This window comes from Xyrauchen texanus, chromosome 20 (genome assembly GCF_025860055.1).
Source record: "Xyrauchen texanus isolate HMW12.3.18 chromosome 20, RBS_HiC_50CHRs, whole genome shotgun sequence".
Taxonomy (NCBI): domain Eukaryota; kingdom Metazoa; phylum Chordata; class Actinopteri; order Cypriniformes; family Catostomidae; genus Xyrauchen; species Xyrauchen texanus.
This window is the reverse complement of record NC_068295.1, coordinates 4,023,050-4,046,200: the sequence shown is the minus strand read 5'-3', so window position 1 is coordinate 4,046,200 and position 23,151 is coordinate 4,023,050. Positions and strand designations below refer to the sequence as shown.

The 23,151-nt window shown below is 39.1% G+C and overlaps 1 protein-coding gene across 1 annotated transcript in view; it reads left to right on the top strand.

The window, feature by feature from the left end:
• Nucleotides 1-22,649, top strand: part of LOC127661171 (tyrosine-protein kinase Mer-like) — a 41,084-nt gene extending 18,435 nt beyond the window's left edge. The window contains exons 6-19 of the mRNA XM_052151774.1: nt 105-220; nt 585-768; nt 1,297-1,442; nt 8,086-8,221; nt 9,828-9,969; nt 13,012-13,100; nt 13,199-13,294; nt 13,387-13,467; nt 14,040-14,132; nt 15,218-15,336; nt 15,474-15,583; nt 18,038-18,197; nt 18,445-18,581; nt 19,815-22,649. Coding sequence (XP_052007734.1) covers nt 105-220; nt 585-768; nt 1,297-1,442; nt 8,086-8,221; nt 9,828-9,969; nt 13,012-13,100; nt 13,199-13,294; nt 13,387-13,467; nt 14,040-14,132; nt 15,218-15,336; nt 15,474-15,583; nt 18,038-18,197; nt 18,445-18,581; nt 19,815-20,265 — 2,060 coding nt within the window. The 3' untranslated portion in view covers nt 20,266-22,649. The remainder of the gene's footprint in view (nt 1-104; nt 221-584; nt 769-1,296; nt 1,443-8,085; nt 8,222-9,827; nt 9,970-13,011; nt 13,101-13,198; nt 13,295-13,386; nt 13,468-14,039; nt 14,133-15,217; nt 15,337-15,473; nt 15,584-18,037; nt 18,198-18,444; nt 18,582-19,814) is intronic.
• Nucleotides 22,650-23,151: the final 502 nt, after the last annotated feature.

Sequence of the window (23,151 nt, the reverse complement as noted above, 5' to 3'; positions counted from 1 at the left end):
AACCAAGACCTACCAAAAAGGTGTTGAATCTGAGAGTGAATATTTTTCTCATGCTTGTAAAAAAAACACATATAGATTCACTTCCTTTATTAATGTTTTATCAGAGCTTCCTGAGAAAGTGTCTGAGGTCACTGTAGTTAAACGTGAGGCAAATAAACTCGTCTTGAGCTGGACACCAGGGCACGATGGCTTCTCTCCTCTGAGCACCTGCTTAATCACGGTAAAAGACACAAGAATGTAAAGCATTTGTTCCATATTAAAACATTTTACACCAAAAGAGTACTTTTAATAAATATGTTTAAAATGATATACACTCACTAGCTATTTTATCCTTAAGTCATTGCATTTACATTTATGCATTTGGCAGACGCTTTTATCCAAAGGGACTTACAGTGCACTTATTACAGGGACAATCCCCCCGGAGCAACCTGGAGTTAAGTGCCTTGCTCAAGGACACAATGGTGGTGGCTGTGGGGTTCGAACCAGCGACCTTCTGATTAACAGCCCTGTGCTTTAGCCACTATGCCACCACCACTCCCTTGATGCAATGTATGATAAAAATGTAAGTCCTCTGTCACTTCAAGGTACGAGAGCTTGGTCGAGAGTCGGCCCACCCCACTATTGTTCGCAAGACATCGGTACCACCCTTCCAGTATGAAATTGGCAACCTCAGAGCCATGACTTGGTACGACATGTGCGTGTCCTGCACCAATGAGATCGGCTCATCACCGCCCAGTGCCTGGATCCAGAGCAACACCACAGGGGGAGGTGCGTGACAACTCAAAACTCTTTCGAGACAAACTATTCAAAGATCATGGCTGTGATCCAAGATACAGTTTTCTTTGCAGTATCCTTAATTGTATTCTGCATATGGGCAAATGTAGTGGGTCATACGGTTATTCGTGCATTCGTCCATGTACACGGACAATATGTGCACGGTGTACATGCTATTTATTGCAGGAATATTATGAAGTATTAGAGGTAGACTGATATATTGGTTTCCCAGTTTAATCAGTGCCGATAGTCGCTTTTTTTAATTTCTGCAGTATTTAATTATGTCTTTCATATCCAAGAGTTTTCCAAAAGCCGAATGGGAATGGGAGTGACCTTGTAGTCAGAAAAGGCTTTAGCTGTGGGGTGTGTCCATAAAGGATTTCCTCTGTATTCTTGTTTGAACAACAATGAGTCTTATGTCATACTAAGCTCTGAAATTGGTTCCACGATTTTTATTTGGTAGTGTTTTAAATGAATAAAATGAAGCCATTTTCTTAATTACCTTTCCTAAATGTATTTCAGTCCCATCTGAGGCCCCCCAAAATCTGACAGTTCATGTCAACAATTCTATGTTGATGATCCGGTGGGAAGCTCCGCCCCCTGAGAAGCTGAACGGAATCTTGCAAGGATATGATGTCACTATCAAACATGGGACACGGACAAACAAGGTTAGTAGTCGAGTTTGCGGATCATATTTTGCGTTCTAACTAAATTTTATGAACTTTGTGAAACAAGACCACATATTATGCTTTCACATTGTGTAGTTTCAATCACAAGCCTCTGTTTTTATTTAGAAGCAAGCAAATCATCATACATCAAAACAACAAAGATTTCAGGTTAAAATGAATTTGAGCATGTACAAATTTTATCCCCTTTTTTCCCAATTTGTAATGCCCAATTTACACTACTTAGTAGGTCCTCTTGGTGGTGCAGTTACTCACCTTAATCCGGGTGGCGGAGGACAAGTCTCTGTTACCTCTTCTTCTGAGACCGTCAATCCGCGCATTTTATCACGTGACTCGTTGTGCATGACACCGCGGAGACTCACAGCATGTGGAGGCTCATGCTACTCTCCGCGATCCACACACAACTCGCCAAGAATTTTAAATTGTAATAGTAATTGTTTACATTATTAATGTCCTGACTATACACTGTGATCAGTTGAATGCCACTTTGGTGAATAAAAGTACCAATTTATTTCCATAAGAGCAAAATCTGTACATCCAAACCTTTGGCCACCAGTTTATACTTATGTACTTTTAAAAAAAAGTACACATTTTTAATGTAGTTTCTCAGTTATTGTGCGACAATCAAAACCTGCCTGAATTAAAAAGATAGAAGAATGTGAGATTTAAATGGAGTATACGATGTTACACTGCTCCTCAAAGTAAAGTAAGGGTTACATATTTTTTCACTTATATATCGCAGAAATATACACATTATTTAATTCTTTGTGTTTCATGTTGTCAAAGCTGTTCTTCCACTTGATGGCAAAGAAGTTCTGTCATTTATCAAACTTTGTGGTTCTTAGAACAGGAGCAAAAATCCCCTAAATAAACTTTATAGTTGTTCTAATATATGTAGATATACTGTGTGTAGCCATTGATGTTTATTGCTGTCTTTAACAAATCTGCATTCACAGCTGGAGAAAGTGGCCTGAAGTGGTGAAAAGTCGCTGGAGACAATAAAAATGAAACATCTGTTCTTCACTTCGTTGTCTCTAAAGAGCTTGTAAATACAGATGAAAGAGCTTATATTTCCCAGTCTGAGATAATTGGTTTTTACAGTGTCCTTTAGCATGCCAGAGTGTGGAAGTTTGAGTTGTTGAACGCTCCTCAAGCAAATGATGTATTTATGTATTATGTTTACATTACATTTATTTATTTGGCTGATGCTTTTATGCAAAGCGACTTACAAAAGAGGAAGAACATCAGCGAATCATCTTAAGGAGACAGTGGTATGAAAAGTGCCATACTACAAAGTTTCACTATCATCAGAATAGTACACAAAACAGATTTAAGTGTAAAAAGAAATGTAAATAAGGTTTTTTGTTTTTTTTGTGACCGGTTAATTGTTTTTGGAAAAGATGTGTTTTTAGCCTTTTTTTGAAGATAGAGAGTGAGTCTGCTTCATGGATTGAGTTGGGAAGATCATTCCACCTTCGTGGTATGATGAAACTGAAAGTCCGGGAAAATGTTTTGGTGCATCTTTGTTTTGGTACGACAAGGCGATGTTCATTAGCCGACCGCAGGCTTCTGGTGGGTGTGTAGCTCTGCATAAATGTTTTTAGGTATGCTGGAGCAGATCCAGTGAGTGTTTTGTATGCCAGCATCAGAACCTTGAGTTTGATATGTGCATCAACCGGCAGCCAGTGGAGAGATACGAGGAGTGGTGTAACATGTGCTCTCTTTGGTTCATTAAAGACCAGACGTGCTGCTGCATTCTGGATCATTTGGAGAGGTCTAATAGCACATGCAGGGAGGCCTGCAATGAGAGCATTACAGTAGTCCCGTCTTATTATGTTTAGGATGTCTTTGTATTGCGGATCAGCTTGACATGATGCCCCGTTCTGTGAGCTCAGCAAATATTCGTATTTATTAGTGTTAATCAATGGCGACTATGATTTTGTCAATGAATATTCAGTATTTTGAGTTTAATCATTTCTGCTACATTTCAGGGTTCTGATCACCCTATCCAGTTTTATTTTGCGATTCTGTACATTATCCTTTAAATGGTAAATGATCTGCACTTATATAGCACTTTTTTTTTAACCTTAGTGGTGTAGTGGTCTAAAGCACATGACTGTTAATCAGAAGGACACTGGTTCGATCCCCACAGCCACCACCATTGTGTCCTTGAGTAAGACACTTAACTCCAGGTTGCTCCGGGGGGATTGTTCCTGTAATAAGGGCACTGTAAGTCACTTTGGATAAAAGCGTCTGCCAAATGCATAAATGTAAATGTACACTGTGTCCCATTCACACATACATTCACACGCACATTCATACACCAATGATGGCAGAGCTGCCATGCAAGGTGCTAGCCTGCCATTGGGAGCAACTTGGGGTTCAGTGTCTTGCCCAAGGACACTTCAGCATGTGGAGTTGTGTGGGCCAGGAATCGAACCGCCAACCCTGCGATTAGCGGCCGACCCGCTCGAACATCTTAGCCACAGCCGCCCCCAATGTTATAGATATAGTTTATAGTTCAAATTTCACCTATTTGTTTGCATTATGGGGTGTAGAGAATTAACAAGTTTGGTTGTAGTCAAAAATCATTTATGTCAGTCCGTGATGTGACCCTCATTTCTATTAATTTTTTTGGTCAGGATCTACACCGATCAGCCATAACATTAAAACCACCTGCCTAATATTGCGTAGGTCCACCTCGTGCCGCCAAAACAGTGTCAACCCGCATCTCAGAACAGCATTCAGAGATTATACTCTTCTCACCACAAGATTGTACAGAGCGGTTATCTGAGTTTTGTAGTAAAATATTATTTATATTTAATAATAAAATTTTTCTCAAATCATTAAATTAAACTCTGGTGTAAAGAAAACCATAAAACAAAGAGGACCCTTTTAGACACTCTTGATTTTTGTGAAGTTATTCAGTATATCAGATAGAAAAATATAAGATATTTTGAGATATTTATGAAAAGACAAACTTTTCACAAGTCAAAAATTTCACGTCAAATGGACGAACACTAACAAAACTTCTTGCCATTTTCACAAATTTAATGCACATTTTTAAAAGATTTCAAATTTTTATTATCTCAGACAAACTTATTTGTCAATCACTCGTATAAGTATACTCAAATAATCGGCAAAGCCACAGTTTATCTCCTCTGAATGCCCTGTGTGGTGTTTGTCAATGTCCAGTGACCAATCATGTGGGAGTGTCTTTGTAACACAGCATGGTAGTTGTCTGCGGGCACAATGGTGTACTTCCTGTTTCTGTCCTAGTAGCAGGAAACCGACAGTGTGTAAAAAAATCATTTGTTTTTGTCTGCCATGACTCACTGCCGAATGACCAGGAATTTGACGACGCATCAATGGATACGATTAACAGTCTGCTGTATTCTACAGCCATGACTGACCTACATGTCACTGTGACCTTTGTGAAAACAACAGTAACTGGAAATGAGTGTAATCCCAGTGGGCTCAGTCCCGACACCTGTTACACTTCCTCACAACCATGACCAGTTTAGTTTATTAAGTATCTGGCATTGCCAAGAGCTCTTCATGAATGGCAGATTATCTTGTTCTCAGTGACGTGCGGTGATGTCTTAAAGAGGCTAGGCACTGAGTTATGAAAGCCAGATTACCTGATTTATTGTTTAAGCTAATAATACGTAATAACAGTGAACGTTACACACAAGCGCGGCATATCAAGAAATGTAAAAATCAGGATGAATTATTTGTCAATAAAAAAAAAATAAAAAAATCAGGACGTATATCGTGTACACTCTCTCTCTCTCTCTCTCTCTCTCTCTATCACAGACACACACACACATACACACACACACACACACACACACAGTGAACGTTACGCACAAGCGCGGCATATCAAGAAATGTATGTATTTTATATATGTGTTATAATATATACGATTTTGTTAATATATCTTCATTAGATATTATTATACAAAATTCAGTAGTCAAAACACAGAATATATAACAGAACATAAGTTGTTTATTTTTTACAACATTATGTGCTTATTTTTTTATGTGCAATCTTCATCTTTATAACAGAAGATACAATACAACAATCCTTTACCTTTTCATTGTGGTAGGTTATATTCAGCTTCCTTTGCTCATCAAGTGCAAGGTCGATCCGAGATTTTCCAAAGGTTTTCAGTGTAATTTGACACTGGATGTGAGCTGACGACTTTTCATGCTTGGTTAAAGCTGCGGGCAGGTTGTTCAAATCACAATATCCCGCTGAAGTCCACACAGTCTGACTGGTTGAAATAAGCAGGCAGGGATAGCAGTACAGCCGCTGATTGTTAGCGCAGCCACATAGCCAATCTTTTCTTACATACAATCAGTTTGAAATGATCGGATAATTTTTGGGCCCTTTTGCTGTTCTAGTCCATCTAAGGCTGGCGTAGACCTCCCTCTTGCAATTAACTCATATTTCGAATTAAAATCGAGCTTGGAAAAAATTCTTAATTCCGTGATTACGGCTGGTGCTGTCATTTTGATTTTGAATTTGGCGGGGATTAGGCATGTACGCTAGCTGTGGTGTAATGACGTTAGCTACGCAAATGTCCAGGAATATCTCGATTTTAATTGGTCCATGTCTGATACGTAACGGAGATGATTACGGGTATAACATATTTACGTCAAAAGGCACAGCAGATTTGTGCTTTTTGCCGTACATGTTAAAGAATACAGGATCGAAGTGCGCATGCGCAACATGGGTTTTCCGCGTGTCGTCTGCAATGAATGGACTGTAAAAGCACTGCTTATTCTACCATTTGTTTTTAGTTGATTATGCGTAACTGCTACATTTGTCATCATAACGTCTAAACAATTGGAATAACACACATATTGCATATATAAATCACAAGAATAAAAAGTAAAAATACAAAGACAAGTTTTATTATTTAATAAACATTTTATTTGTGAATTTTGGCAGGGTAGGCAGTGCCTAGTTTGCCTACCCAGACCGCACGTCAGTGCTTGTTCTACATTTATATTTGGGTTCTTGGAAAACAAGTGAAGGCGTTCAAGTACCTCGGGGTCTTGTTCACGAGTGAGGGGACAATGGAGCGGGAGGTTGGCCGGAGAGTCGGGGCAGTGGGGGCGGTATTGCACTCGCTCTATCGCACCGTTGTCACAAAAAGAGAGCTGAGCCGGAAGGCAAAGCTCTCGATCTACCGGTCAATTTTTGTTCCTACCCTCACCTATGGTCATGAAGGCTGGGTCATGACCGAAAGAACTAGGTCGCGAGTACAAGCGGCCGAAATGGGCTTCCTCAGAAGGGTGGCGGGCTTCTCCCTTAGAGATAGGGTGAGGAGCTCAGTCATCCGTGAGGAGCTCGGAGTAGAGCCGCTGCTCCTTTGCGTCGAAAGGAGTCAGTTGAGGTGGTTTGGGCATCTGGTAAGGATGTCCCCTGGCTGCCTCCCTAGGGAGGTGTTTCAGGCACGTCCAGCTGGGAGGAGGCCTCGGGGAAGACCCAGGATTAGGTGGAGAGATTACAAAACTCCAGGTGTGATAGTCAGCGTCAATACTCGCTGAGCTACCCAGGCCCTTCAAAATAGGCCCATTATTAATATATTTAATATGTTCTTAATTAAGTTAATGATTTGAAATGTACACATCCAAAGACACCTGGAGGGATGTAGGTTTCTGGTTTTAATCAAGAGTTGTTGGTGGGGCATCGGGTCATAGGCAGCACTTCAGGCTAGGAAAATCTGTTGAATTTAATTGCTTGTGTAAACCGCTGACCAGAGGCATAACTGCAGTTAAGATGCTCCACAGGAGACATGTAGCACATGTACTTCTTAGGACCCCTAGAACAGCTCACTTCTTATTTTGAGATCTGTTTTTTCATTAGTGGATGCAACCGCGAGCGATGATAATTGAAGAGCGCGCTGTCACAGTTTTAATGTATGTGTCAGCATGTCTTCAGGTTTAGGGAACAGATGTGACAATGTCAACTTTACGCAATCATGGCCATCGATGTGTCACATGCTAAGATGTTAACCTCCATGCGCCCTGCATGTGACCCTTTCACGAATCTACAAAAAACTACTTCCTTTTTTTCTTCAATCCAAGTTTCGCCTTCAAGTTTTGTTTTTATACACTGTTGTTTGTGTGATTTAACATAAATCATGTTTTTCTCCTCCAACACTAAACAATATTAAACTCAAAAGGGGAATTAGGAAAAATACGGATGTTTATGAAGTTGCAAATGCATAAAGTGTATTTTAAAATGCACTGTAAGAAGTGATAACCTGCAGTTGTTTCTTTAAAGAGCTATTTCTCTACCTGACGTAAACCTTGACATAAAAAATGATAGTTTTGCTGGAGAAACCTGAAATAGGCTGGTTGATTCTGACATGTTACATAATACTTTTAACTTTAATAAAAAGTACTATTTGTAAATGAAATTAATTTAGATGTTACCACATGAAGCTCATGTACAAAAACAAGTAGGCAAAGCAGAGGGATCTTGTATCACCATGAAGGGGTTATTTTGTGATATTGCATGGCTAACTGTACATTGTCGTGCTTTTTACATGGCTAATTGGAAATAAAATATGATTAAATATGAAAATATTGAATGTATCTGTGGGTTTCAGATTCACAGCATGACTACAGAGGCCACAGTTACTCTGCAGGTGTTTAACACCACATACAGTGTGGAGGTCGTGGCATGCACTCAGACCGGCTGTGGGACTAAATCATCACGCTACTGGCTCTTCATAGCAGACACAGGTGAGTACACTCAAGATCCGTTCCCCTACGCTTTCCTAGAAGTAACACATGCCAAAACATTTAGCGTTGCTGTGTTGGCCAAAGGCACAGCCAAAAAATAATAAGAGATCTCTCTGAAAGCATGTTTTGTTTATTTTATTTTATTTTGTATATATTTTTTTAATTTATTTTATATTCTGTTTTATTTTGGTTTTATTTAATACAATTGTTAATTGGCTTTTGTTTAATTTTGTTTTTATTTGTTATTTTATTTTTGTTTGTTTTTGTTTTGTTTTTTATATATTGCTTTTTATTTATTTTGTTTAATTGTATTTTGTTTGCATTTTTTATATTTTGTATTTTATAAAAAAAAATGGTATTAACTTTTTTTTTTATAATGTTTTAGTTTTAATTTAATTAAGTTTTTTATTTAAATTTTATTTGCTTTTTAGTTTGATTTTATTTTCACTTTATCTTTTTACGTGGTCTAGACCAGGGTTTTTTTTTTATTTACTTTTTTTACTCTTTGATGCCAAGGACCCCCAAACATGATGTTCCCCTTTCTCTGGACCCTTTTTCAAAAATATATAGTCAGTTCTATATTTTACATATAAATTCCCTTTTAAACTGTGTGAGGAAAAAAAGTACGTGTTATATTATAAAGACAATGTGTGGTTTGCAAAATTAAATAACTGGCTGCTATTTTGTAATAAAGAAAATTTAAGAAAATGAAAATAAATTATCTGTAAAATATTACTTTGTATTAAGTTGGGCGCACATCTTTTTATACCCACTGTTACAGTAATATTAGATGTGCAAACCTGAATAATTGTAGTATTTTTTTATTGAATTTAATTAAAATATATTTATACTCTTTAAAAAAGCAGAATGAAAGAATAATATTGCCAAATTGGGTCTTTTTTTTCTGCAGACCCCTTAGCACCTCCTAGTGGCCCCAATTTGAAAGCTAGTTGGTCTAGACAACACATATGACAGCCTTCATCAGCAAACTAATCACCAGCTTAAAGAATTTAGATAAATGTAGCCCACGGCAATCGCAGTGCTGCTCAATGAGTCAGTTTTAATGAAGTAAATTTTTAGTACTTCAAGGCATCGCAGGAAAAGTGAATTAGTCCTTAAAAAGAAAACATTGCTTCCCTCCGGAAGGCATCCTTCTGCATTGTGTTGTTTTGCAAACTAATTGCAATAAATACCTCATTTCCTTTCAGAAACGCGCCCACAGTCAACTTGAATATCAAATATAAACTTCTTTAAAAGACCTAAAATTAGTCTTGCAACAACCAGGAAGGATGTGCATCAAAGTTTAGGATCCAGAGAGAGGGTCATGTGACACATCATCACCTATTTGATGGATGAAGAAACAGAGAAAGCTTAAACTGTAGAACTGGACTCTGTGCTAAAATGCCATTAGTGGGCTAGAACGGGAATACAGATCATGGATAGTATTAATACTAATCATAGACTGCCACATTTATTCCAGGATTTTGAAACTTAGTCACCATTTACTTGTGAGTGAAAGATAACGAAAGTTGGCATTTAAATGTTTGGATGAACTGTCCCTTCATGTAGATCATGTAGCACATGCATGTGTGTGTTTTGGTTGCAGAATCTACCGAGTCACCGTTCACGACTCCAGTTCCCAATCATCCAGACTCTGCTTATATTGTGCTTGGAGTGGTTTGCGGTTTCTGTCTTTTGATGATCGTGTTGTTAGTGGCCGTGTGGTTGCGCAATAGTTCTTATTTGCGGTGAGTTCTTTGCCATCCTTTTCTTATAATCACCCCAAAATTGAATACATTTGTATTTTTTTCTTAATACACGTTCCTGGTCTTAGAAAAACAGTTTCTCATTGGTAACCTTTCATTAAAATGTAATAACTTTAATAACTATTGGAGAGGCCAAAGTATGTTCCTTGCAGTGCATGTGGGACAGGAAATTGAAGGCTTCAGGACAGAGAAGTGGAGCACGAGTGATGCTTGGTCTTTGAAAACAGCGTGACTTCTAGTAAAAACAAAATTGTTGAGGCCGGAGTTGGCACAGACAGCGCTGAGAAAAGAGCTTCAAATGACCTCCAGTTGTTTGCAAGACGGATGAACAACAACAGCTGTTACCTCCCTCTTTCTCTGGAATCCTATAGAATGTAGTGGGGGAGGTGGTAGTTGAAGATCCACTAATTCAGGGGGGTAGCTCAGCAAGTAAAGACGCTGACTGCCACACCTGGAGTCGTGAGTTCAAATCCAGGGCGTGCTGAGTGACTCCAGTCAGGTCTCCTAAGCAACCAAATTGGCCCGGTTGCTAGGGAGGCTATAGTTACATGGGGTAACCTCCTCGTGGTCTCTATAATGTGGTTCTCGCTTTCGTCGGGGCGTGTGGTGAGTTGTGGGTGGATGCCGCGGAGAATAGCGTGAAGCCTCCACACGCGCCACGTCTCCACGGTAACATCAGAGATTCGTCCTCCGCCACCCGGATTGATGCGAGTAACTACGTCACCACGAGGACTTGGACCGCTTTGGGAATTGGGCATTCCAAATTAGGGAGAAAATGGGAAGGAATAAAAGATCCATTCATTTAGTAGCCAAATGTTGACAGTTCTGGGTCCCAATTGCTGAAACGACCAGCCTTCAACAACTCTTTCCAGAATATGGTTCAGTTCTGGTCAAGCTGGTGGAACAGTAGAACGGTTTATTTATTTATTTATTTATTTTAGCAACACTTGAAGCAGGTCAATAGACATGGACTTTCTCATAAAGCTTGTTGACGAAGGAAATCCTGCTGGTTAAGGTATTTAAGATGACTAGTCAGGATACCAGCTTCCAAAACTTTAGTGTATTGAAGTAAATCTGAATACACAACCCATTTAACTTCTGCAATGTGACTTATTTTCAAAATGAAACAGGATGTTTAAATGAACAGTTCACCCAAAAACGGAAATAGTCTCATCATTTACTCCCCCTCATGTCATTCTAGATGTGTATGACTTTCTTTCTTCTGCAGAACACAAACAAAGATTTTTAGAAGAATATTTCAGCTCTGTAGCTCCATACAATGCAAGTCAACAGAGTCCAAAACTTTGAAGCTCCAAAAAGCACATAAAAGCAGCATAAAAGTAATCCATATGACTCCAGTGGTTTAATCCATGTCTTCTGAAGTGATGTGATAGGTGTGGGTAAGAAACATATCAATACTAAAGTCAATACTAAATTTATTTACTATAAATTACTATGAATTGGAGACTTGGCAGGGAGGAGAATTTATAGTAAAAAGGACTTAAATACTGAACCGTCTCTCACCTAGAAGAAAGTAAGTCATACAAATCTGGGATGGCATGAGGATGATTTAATGATGAGATTATTTTCATTTTTGGGTGAACTATCCCTTTAAATGAATCGATTTTATCCTTCAGGCATTGATTGGATGGTCAAAAGTATATATGATGATATGACATGTGGTTGGAGGGGAGAGGTTGAAAATAAAGAAGGCTGAAAAGAAAACTAATTTCAGAGACCGAGCAAGTTATGATATTTTGGTAGAAATTCACAAACATTTTTATCTTCGGAATAATGTAAAAGTTTGAACCGTACACAATAACACCAGGAACGTGTATTAAAGGAACGCTCCAGGCTCAATCGACAGCATTTGTAGCTTTTGTAATGTTGTTTACCACAAAAAATTATTTTGAATCATCCCTTGTTTATTCAAAAAAAGCAAAAATCATAGTTACAGCAAGACACTTACAATGGAAGCGAATGGGGCCATACCGCTAACGCTAAAATACACCGTTTCAAATGTATAGCCACATGACGTAAACATTAATATGACTGTAGTGTGTTAAAATTGCTTAATAACCATATCTGTGTAAAGTTATTTCCAATATTACAACTTTTGTTATCATGAAATAGTAACATAGTAAATCTTGTAATCTGGTAAATGCCCTAACACCAATAAATCCCTGATTTAATCACGCTAAAAGCATGTTTACTTGGATATTGTTTACGTCTTGTGGCAATACCTTATGAAACGGTGAGTATTTTAACATTTAAGCATCGGCCCCCATCAGGGCTGGACTGGCATACCAGGCATTTTCCCGGTGGGCCGACACACTTTGTGGCCAATCAGGGGTGGAATGGCCATAGGTAGAACCGAGCGGGCCGGTGGGTCGGCCGCGAAACGTGCCGAATGGGCCGCGATAAGCAACAATGAGGCGCCGCGATATGCAGAGAAGGACAGCGAACACCCATTAACACCCCAAACCAACCCAACCACAAACTCAACAGTTGGGCCAGTTGCCATGTAAAATCCCGGGCCGATTTCTCTTCCCAGTCCAGCCCTGGCCCCCGTTCACTTCCATTGTAAGTGCCTCACTGTAACTGACATTTTTGCTTCTTTCTTTTTAATAAACGAAAAAATGGTCGATTTATTTTTATGGTAATCAACAGAATGCTTCAAATGCTGTCGATTGAGCTTAACTTGTATTGAACCTGGAACATCCATTTAGAAAGTAGATAGAGTCAGTTTTGATTCCACATTCACTTTAACTTACGGTTACTTAATGGGGCCATATAATATGATATATTATAAATGTATTGTCACTTTTGAACAAGAAAGCATTTAGTAATGTCTTCAAAAGAAGAGTAACCCCAAGCAGTGACAAAAGTCATTTTTAGTCTTTTATGTAGTTTATGTCTCTTACGTATAATAATGAATCTAAATGAATCATTTTGTGTTTATACGGTGTATTATGATGTGATTGTGCTGTTTGTGTAACCATATAAAACTGGTGCCCCCTACAGGTTTTTATATGGAACTGATGATAAACTTACTTCAATCGTTGAGTTCAGCCCTCAGAGGTCCTATAACCGCTCCGCTATCGAAATCACACGTACGTCAAGAAATATGACACTTTATTTGTATCAAACATAAAACGGCAGGATTCAATATAGATATTATAGAGTTATAGAGAATTTGTTGCTCTCTTAGTTGCCAGTATGGACATCAGTAGCGAGCTTCTAGCTAAACTCCAAGACGTGATGATCCTTAGGAACCTGCTGTCCATCGGTAAAGTCCTTGGAGAAGGTGAGAAGACGAGAAGACTTTCTGGTGTGTTGTTGTTGTTGTGTTTCACCTCAGACGGATCTACTGTAGTGATCTGATGTCTCTTCTTATAGGTGAGTTTGGATCAGTAATGGAGGGACATCTGAGTCAACCTGATGGAACCAGTGAAAAAGTTGCAGTGAAGACCATGAAATGTGAGTTGTATTGTGCTTTTTTTTTTTTTTGGTGTCAAGTATAATATAAGAAGTACGTATGAAAGACATTTAAGTGTGCATATTTTAGACAAAAGGTCATTAGGGGAAAATAATATTTGCTCCCTGGAGTTGATTTTGAACAGCATGTTTCACTTTTATAGGAGCATGTTTTTCCTGATCACGTTAGTTCTGCATTCAGCAACAATCTTGAGTGAACTAATCTGAAAGCTACCAATTGATACAAGGTCTGCAAAGGCGCTCATATTTATGTGATGTCTAGTGGTGGTGGTATAGTGGGCTAAAGCACATAACTGTTAATCGGAAGATCGCTGGTTCGATCCCCACAGCCACCACCATTGTGTCCTTGAGCAAGGCACTTAACTCCAGGTTGCTCTGGGGATTGTCCCTGTAATAAGGGCACTGTAAGTCACATTGGATAAAAGCATCTGCCAAATGCATAAATGTAATGTCTATATAACTAAATAGACCTCTAAATAGCATTTTAGTCACTTTTGGTAGCATTTTGGCCCAAGCACCCATTGATTTCGGCCTCTGGTGATTTGTTCTTCCAGTGGATAACTTCTCTCAGAGAGAGATTGAAGAGTTTCTGAATGAGGCTGCTTGCATGAAGGATTTCAACCACCTGAATGTCATCAGACTCCTGGGTAAGTAAATCTGATCGGAAAGAAATGCTGTATTTTTTCTTTGTGTACCGTGTCATATTACAACAAGCAATTTGTCACACTAGAGTAGCTAGTATTACTGAAGAACATTTCTTTAAGTTAAATCTGCATTCAGATCTCATACACTGTGATTTCTACAAAACAAATCAAAAACCAGATGGTACCTAGGGGGACTGTGTAGCTCAGCGAGTATTGCACCTATCACACCTGGAGTCGCGAGTTCGAATACAGGTGTGCTGAGCGACTCCAGCCAGGTCTCATAAGCAACCAAATTGGCCAGTTGCTAGGGCGGATAGTCACATGGGGTAACCTCCTCGTGGTCATGATTGGTGGTTCTCACACTCAATGGGGCGTGTGGTAAGTTGTGTCTTAATCGTGGAGAGTAGCATGAGCCTCCACATGCTGCAAGTCTCCACGGTGTCATGCACAACGTGCCACGTGGTGAGATGTGCGGATTGAGAAAGTTTTTTTATTTCTCCCGAATTTGGAATGCCGAATTCCCAATGCACTCAAAATCCTCGTGGTGGCGTAGTGACTCGCCTCAATCCAGGTGGCGGAGGACGAACCTCAGTTGCCTCCGCGGCTGAGACCGTCAATCCGCGCATCTTATCAAGTGGCTTGTTGGGCTCGTTACCATGGAGACATAGCGCATGTGGAGGCTTCGCTATTCTCCGCGGCATCCGCACAACTGACCGCACGCCCCACTGAGAGCGAGAACCACATTATAGCGAACACGAGGAGGTTACCGCATGTGACTTGACCCTCTCTAGCAACCAGGCCAATATGGTTGCTTAGGAGACCTGGCTGGAGTCACTCAGCACGCCCTGGATTCAAACTCGTGACTCCAGGTGTGGTAGTCGGCGCCAATACTCGCTGAGATACCCAGGCCTCAATGTGCATTTTTAGTGCTTTATTAACTGAATAAAGCAGAAATATTTGATAATATCAGATATAGTACAATGTATGTAACACAAAATATTAAATAATATGTGCATGCATCATATAGTCCATAAAACAAGGTAAGAGCAACCGCTTTTTGTTAATATAATGTTGTTGTGTTCACCTAGGTGTGTGTTTGGAGGTGGGCTCAGGACACTTTCCCAAGCCGATGGTTGTGCTCCCCTTCATGAAGTATGGAGACCTGCACAGCTTCCTGCTCCGATCCCGTCTCGGGGACAGCCCTGCCGTAAGATGCCAATCAGTAACATTACTAAATGATGAAAAGTTAAGAATGTTGTGGTGGTCTGTCAAATTACTCGTCCATGCGTGAACCAAACAGTAACGTACTCATGTGTCTGAGAGGATGTTGTGCTGTATTTCCAGTATCTCCCGACACAGGTGCTGTTGAAGTTTATGATTGACATCGCTTGTGGGATGGAGTATCTCAGCAATAGAAACTTCCTACATCGCGACCTTGCAGCGCGCAACTGCATGTATGTATTTCAAAATGTAATTACATTTTTTGGGAAATTCATGTCCCTATGATGGTCTTTTCAACTACCAAGTCAGACATTAGTTTTATTTATGGGTGTCTCTTTAACTTCAGGCACTTTAAGCACTGTGGACTTCTAGAAAGAAAAGTCTCGTTAAAACATTTTTCACACTTACACTAGTTTTGTTATTATTTGTACAAATGGGGGGGAGGGGGTACTTCCTGTAACAGTGTAGTACCCCCAAAAAACACTGTAAAATTTAAACGAGAGGGAAAAGGCTAAAGCGGATCGGTAGTGAGAGAGAGATGGAAAAAAAAAACCACTTACTCGCCAGTTCTCCGATACGCCGTAGCTTGTTTCTCAGCCACTCCTCCACCCTCTAACAGACGACAGCCGCGCCTCTCTGGGCGGATCGGAGGAAGTCCTCCAGCCCCTGGTGGACGGAACGCCCCGCCGTGTTCTCGGGGAGCAGAAGGGGTCTCCCCCCGCCCCTGGCAGCGGTTCTCCCGCTCCAGGCGGTCAACAGCGAGCCCCTCCCCGCTTGCGGCCAGCGGTCTCAGACACCGCCGCGTTTCAGCGGCGGTAGGGGACTCCTCCGCCCCTGGCAGCGGCCCTGACCGCTCCAGGTGGTCGGTTAGGAGCCCCTTCTCCCCTCGCGGTCGGTGGCCATTCCTCCGCTTCCAGGCGGCCGGGCTCCTCTGTCCCCCTGCAGATGGCCGCGGTTGCTCCATTGGGGTGGACGGTAGTGGCGAGAACTCTACGGCATATCCCTCCTCCTTCCCGGATTTCGGCACCAGTGTAACGCAGTTCAATGGAAAGGAGGAGGCGAGAACTGGCTTGACGACATGAATAATATTTTAATGATTAACTTAAACAAAAGACAAACACACACTCATGAACCATGTCATAGGAGGTGATTCTTGGGGTGGATGGCAAAATGTCGGAAGATTGAGGTGGAGCAAATACGATTTTTGACCACTTCGTATAACTTTATTTTGCTTGGGAAACCTTTCTTTAAAGTGAATTTCTTTTAGAATTAATGTTACCTTTATTTACATCAAGATATCTTTCATAAGTTTTCGCTAGATTTAATAAAAGAAGCACGTGTAAAACAACATCTAAGTGGAATTGAAGTGCGTACAACATCCCACAGCCAAGCTTCCACGGCCAAAATTGAATGGCCGATACAAATATAGAACAGGATTCATTACTTCCACACTGAAATTTCAGGAGATGCAACTGGCTGTAAACACTTATTCTACACACAAGCTACACATGCATTTTCACAGGCACTGTTGCATAATTTCAGTAGTACAACCAAATGACAGTAATCATATCACATGGTTCATGTGTTAAACTTGCTATAGTTTACTTCCATGTTGCTTCGTCAAATAGCAATGTTAAATGTAAATCTATTCAATTTGTGACGTACAGTATCAGTGCCAACTTGAGTAAGAAATACCATGTATATTGTGTGTACACACATATTGAATACTGATAATGCACCACTGTCACATAGAAAATCAATGTGATATTGTAGTAATTTGTATGAATGGAGTACTCGTTTGTCTTGTAATAAACAAATATCCAAAGTAAAAATATAGATATGACATAATCATAAAAATACGTTTTATGTAAGTGCAATAAAAAAGGACACCATTTTTATTTTCTCCCCAATTTGGAATTCCCAATGCGCCCTACGTCCTTGTGGTGGCGTAGTGACTCGCCTCAATCCGGGTGGCGGAGGACAAGTCTCAGTTACCTCAATCTGCACTTCTTCTCACGTGGCTCACGGTGCATGACACCACGGAGACTCACAGCATGTGGAGGCTCATGCTACTCTCAGCGATCCACACACAGCTCACCACACGCCCCATTGAGAGCGAGAACCACTAATCACCACCACGAGGAGGTTACCCCATGTGAGTCTACCCTTCCTAACAACAGGGCCAATTTGGTTGCTTAGGAGGCCTGGCTGGAGTCACTCAGCACACCCTGGATTCAAACTCATGACTCCAGGGGTGGTAGTCAGCATCTTTACTCTTTGAGCTACCCAGACCCCCCAAAAAATTACACTATTACATATCTTTGGTCTTTAATGACCTTATACACTTTTTTGTTTTGTTATGCAATTCAGAAGAGAAAGGTTTAGGAATATTAAAGAGAAAACTTAAAAATTGGATGAGGTACACGTGGTGGAATTAGGTCCCGGGTCACTAAAGACCCAAGGTATGCATTAAAGGATTAATGTCATCTTCATAACACAAAAAGAAAAAAGTAAAAATCTACTTCTAGGACATAAAATTGCCCGAATTAGAAGAAACACTCTTCTAATGTCTTCGTAGCGTTCATTTGAGGAGATGTTATTGTGACTATTTAAAGACTGGTTTAAACTTTTTAAAATCTCAGTGTTTGTCTTCTATATTAGACAGATTTACATTTTTTTCCATCCAGGTTGCGTGATGACATGAGCGTGTGTGTTGCTGACTTTGGCCTGTCTAAGAAGATCTACAGCGGCGATTATTATAGACAGGGCAGAATCGCAAAGATGCCCGTCAAGTGGATCGCTGTGGAAAGCCTCGCCGACAGAGTCTTCACTGTCAAAAGTGATGTGGTAAGAACTTGCTGTCATTCCAGCCCTCTTAGTTCTGTTATATTAAAACCCGTGAGACTTATTCTGTTGTTTTGACTTATTCTGTAGTTCCTTTATTCTAGATACTTTTGATCTTAACTGGAAATGCTTGCGCATGTGACACAAACTTCTCAATTATCAGCCTCAAAACCAGTCAGGAATTTTAGTGGTTTGTTTTTGCGGGTTTTATGACAGTTATTGATGTTTGATATCTTTTAATGTCTTTTAGTGGGCCTTTGGAGTGACGATGTGGGAAATAGCCACCCGAGGCATGACCCCGTACCCTGGCGTACAAAACCACGAAATTTATGATTATCTCCTTGAAGGCAACCGACTGAAACAACCAAACGACTGTCTCGATGAACTGTGAGTTTGTGTTTGCTTCTAAAATGCAATAGTTATCCTATCTTAATTAGATCATGGTCGTAAGTTAAATTAGCCTAAAAGTAAACAAACATCCTGTTTGAAGTCATTTTTGGCTTGGAAACAAAAAGAAATAGCTCATCAAATTTAAAATGTTGTCATCATTTGCTCACCGTCTTGTTGTTCCAAACTAATATCACTTCATTTCTTCAATTAAACACCAAAAGACAGTGACCAGGGGCTCTCAAATGCTCAAAATCTCAAAAAGGCAACATAAAAGTATCATTAAAGTAGTCCATATGACTTGTGTGCTACATTTCAAGTCTTCTGAAGCCATTGGATAGCTTTGTATGAGATGCATGCATACATTTAGGTTGTTATTCACTGAAAATCTGCATGCTGTTTTCAATTATTCATTTATTTATTTTGCATATGTATAACGTATATATTATTACCTGTGCATTAAGTAATTGGCAGGTTTATTTTACTTGTTTTTATCTAAATTATATTGAGGTTTGTATGTAAAACTAGTTAAAAATGGACCAAAAAAGATGCCTTTTCCTCTGAAAACAAGTCTTAATATCTTACGCAATTTGCTCATCAATAAATGTATCTTGTTTTAAGAACATTTAGATATTTTTACTAGAATACAAGTAACTACTCATAACTATAAGTAGTTAAACTACACTCAAACTACTCTTAAAAAAAGAAGCTTTATTACATTGAAGCTATTTCAAGAAGAAGGGTGACATTAAACAATTAGGATGACAACATAAAATTGAACATAAATTTATACTAAATATAAACGAATAAAACTAGAAAATCCCCTATTTTACGGACTCGAAATATAGTCATAAAATGGCAGCAATGAACTAAATATTTATCTTCAAAAAAATAAGGCAAAGACCTTTTAAGGCTGCATAGGGGCTCAAGTGATTTAGTGAATCATTTTTGTGAACTAGTTCATTTACTTGAACTGTCCAAACGAACCGACTCACTAAAATGAGTTGGAGTTCCCAATGCTAGGTTACGTGAATCTTTTATTTTAACCAGTTCAGTAGCAGTTGTCTTCATTGCGGTGACGCTGCAGCACAACTCGTTGGAAAATGTAGCTCATTACTGGAAAAACAACACTACTGAGCATATACCTGAACTACTGTCAGGCTACTGAAAAATGTTAAGTTAGTAGCGTAGTGCCCCAACACTGACAACATGTAACATGCTCCCGTTGTCCAGGTACGACATCATGTTCAGTTGCTGGAGCACTGACACGGTGGACAGACCCGATTTCACACAGGTGCTAGAGAGGCTAGAAACTCTAGCGGGGAAGCTTCCCGAGGTGTGCAACAGGAGAGACATCATCTACATCAACACCAGCTTCACTGAGGAAGAATTAATAACTGACACCCCGGAGGAGGAACCCATCCTTACCTCATCTCCCTCCTGTAGCCGTCAAAATGCAGACACATCCGTCGTGACGGCAGACGTCCACAAGAGCACGGATGCTGAGGAAGATGATCGTTACGTTGTTGTCGTTTCCTCTGTTGAACATGCGTGGACGGGGGCGAGCAGTGCTGTCGATACGCCACTGTTGGATCACGAACTCCTGGTGCGGGACAGTGTGGAAATAGTCGGGGAAGGTTCAGGGACACAGCAAATATCTAGCGACACAACATGTTTGCTCTAAAGAAGAGGCGAAAGATGGGAAGAATGATCCGAAAATTGGCTCCCGAGTTTAAAGTGTCATTTAGGTGCCCACAGTGTCACTAAATGGAACGGCTAATATAATGACTTTCAAACAGGTTTCCCAAACATTCTTCCTGTCTTTTATTGGTCGGACAAACAGGTAGTCCACAACAAACTCACACTATGTTGGGCTGGCCCAGATGCTCAAACTAGTTAACAGGAACCATGTTTTGATATGATTTTATAGCGTCAGTGTTTACACTTTTCAGGGAAGTCAACCAACAAATGGCTTACTTATAGTATACTCTGCTTATTCAGCTGGGACACATAAAATAACATAAATTTGGTTGTTTGTAGTCTGTACCCTTAACAACAATTTTAACAGCATTTGTTTTTTTGCTGTTACATTTTCGATCCAAATCTAATTTAGATCAAAATTATAACAGTGAAAAAAATTGCACACAAGAGAATATCTCAGCTCTGTAGGACTATACAAAGCAAGTGAATGGTGACTGGAACTTTTAAGCTCTAAAAAGCACATAAAGGCAGCATAAAAGTGATCCATATGACTCCAGTTTTTTTTTAATCCTGATGGGGGCAGTGGTGGCTCAGTGGCTGAGGCTCAGGTTTACTGACCAGAAGGTCGGGGGTTCAAGCCCCAGCACCACCAAAATGCCACTGTTGGGCCCTTGAGTAAGACACTTAACTCCAGGTTGCTCCGGGGGGATTGTCCCTGTAATAAGGACACTGTAAGTCGCTTTGGATAAAAGCGTCTGCCAAATGCATAAATGTAGATGTAATCCGTGTCTTCAGAATTGATATGATAGGTGTGGGTGAGAAACAGATCAATATTTAAATCGTTTTTTATGATCAATCTCTAGTTTAATTTTCTTCTTCTTGTTTTTGGTGAAAGACGGATTTAAACATTGAACTGTTTGAGCTCACCCACACCTATCCTATCTCTTCTGAAGACATGGATTTAACCACTGGAGATGTGTGGATTACTTTTATGCTACATTTATGTGCTTTTGGAGCTTCAAAGTACTGGTCACCATTCACTTGCATTGTTTGGACCTTCAGAGCTTAAATATTCTTCTTAAAACCTTTGTTTGTGTTCAGCAGAAAGAACGAAAGTCATACACATCTGGGACTGCAAGAGGGTGAGTCGGTAATGAGAGAATATTCATTTTTGGGTGAACTGTCCCTTTAACAGCAAACAAACTCATGAAATTGGACTTGGATTCCACATCAGATTTGGGTCAGCGAAAGAATTACATAACTTAGTCGTTTGTTGACTGAACGGCATAAAATGTATGAAATTGAAATTTTACAAACCTGTTTGACATCATGTTGGATTTGAAATCATATAATTGTCAATGTGTTTCACAGTGTGTGAACGGTCTGATCAGATTTGTATTCAGGACATGTTTAACGTCATACAAAATGTACAGCAGTTTCTATAGCTGTGATTGAATTCACTTTTGTCTTGATGCCTTAATGTATGTTAATGCACAGGACCCCCAAAAATGTGATATTACAGTTTTCCAAGATGAATAAGAGACTGTTCCCATTTTGTAACACAGTAGAATGTAATTGTCTTCAAAATGTTGTAAAATTAAGCTTTATTATGATTATAAGCTTTTCGTGATCTTTGATTTAGAAAAAACAAATGTGTACATAGAATCAAATTTGTATATTAGAAGTGCATTTTGTGTGTGTATGTGTGTGTGTATATATATTTACATTTTAACTTAGAAAAATAAACTGACACAAGGTAACTCAAAATCTGTACGTCTGATTGAGGTACACGTACAGTATCTCTGTTTATTTGTGATTGTTATAAAAGTGTGTAATTAATTACAGAATTTGAAAATAAATCCAGTTGAAGTTCCCCACAGCTCTGTTCATACATGTGGTGACAACATCTGACACTGTATTTACTACCCATGACTTAAAGGCAAGAGGACCTTGTCAGTACAGGGACAAACCAAGGTTAAGTTTACCTTGTGACACATTTATAGGGTTTATATTTTGTTTTGTTTTTCATTGTGCATGAAAGATTTGTTTGTAATATAGAAACTAACATTATAATACATTTTCTTAACCTTCTTCCCAATCTTATTTACATGGGATCAGGGAGATAATAGCATCTGGACATTCATTTCAGTAAGTAGGCCTATACTTTGTAGAAAAATGTATAAGTTAAATATGCTAAATGTATTGCACAAATATATATATATACACACACACGCACACACACAGTGTAAGTTTAAATCAGGAAGACATAAGCGCTTATTAACATACAATTGTCTTCAAATAAAACAAAAAGTACAAAAGACACAAACTGCGCACACACACACACACACACACACTCAAAAAAATAATTTAGCCTATTTTTTGATTTATGCATTTTGGTTGCATAACATAATTCAATCAAACTGAATTGTGTTTAAAAAAAAACTTTTTTTCCATTGTAGTTTGTTAAAGATTACTTAATTTAGTTGCTATGAAATTAAAAAGTGTAAAACTTTAAATAATTTTTTGAATGCATCTGTCTTTTATTTATTTGTCTGTATCAATAGAAGCAAAACAGAATAGACAATATTTCTCTGTAGTATCTGATGTGATGATGTGATTAATGAATTTGCAATTGAAAGATGGATAAGAACAAATTAATTAATACATTTTCACAGAAGGGTAAATTAAAAATATGTTTATTAAATTACCAAATAAGATTCATAAAACCATAGATTTAAATAATATATATATATATATTTATTGTTAAGATCCATTTATGTAAAAACATATATATGTTATGACAATGTCAATTGCATTAAATAAATACAGGAAAATGTAAAAAAAATTAAAATAAATATCATGAATATCA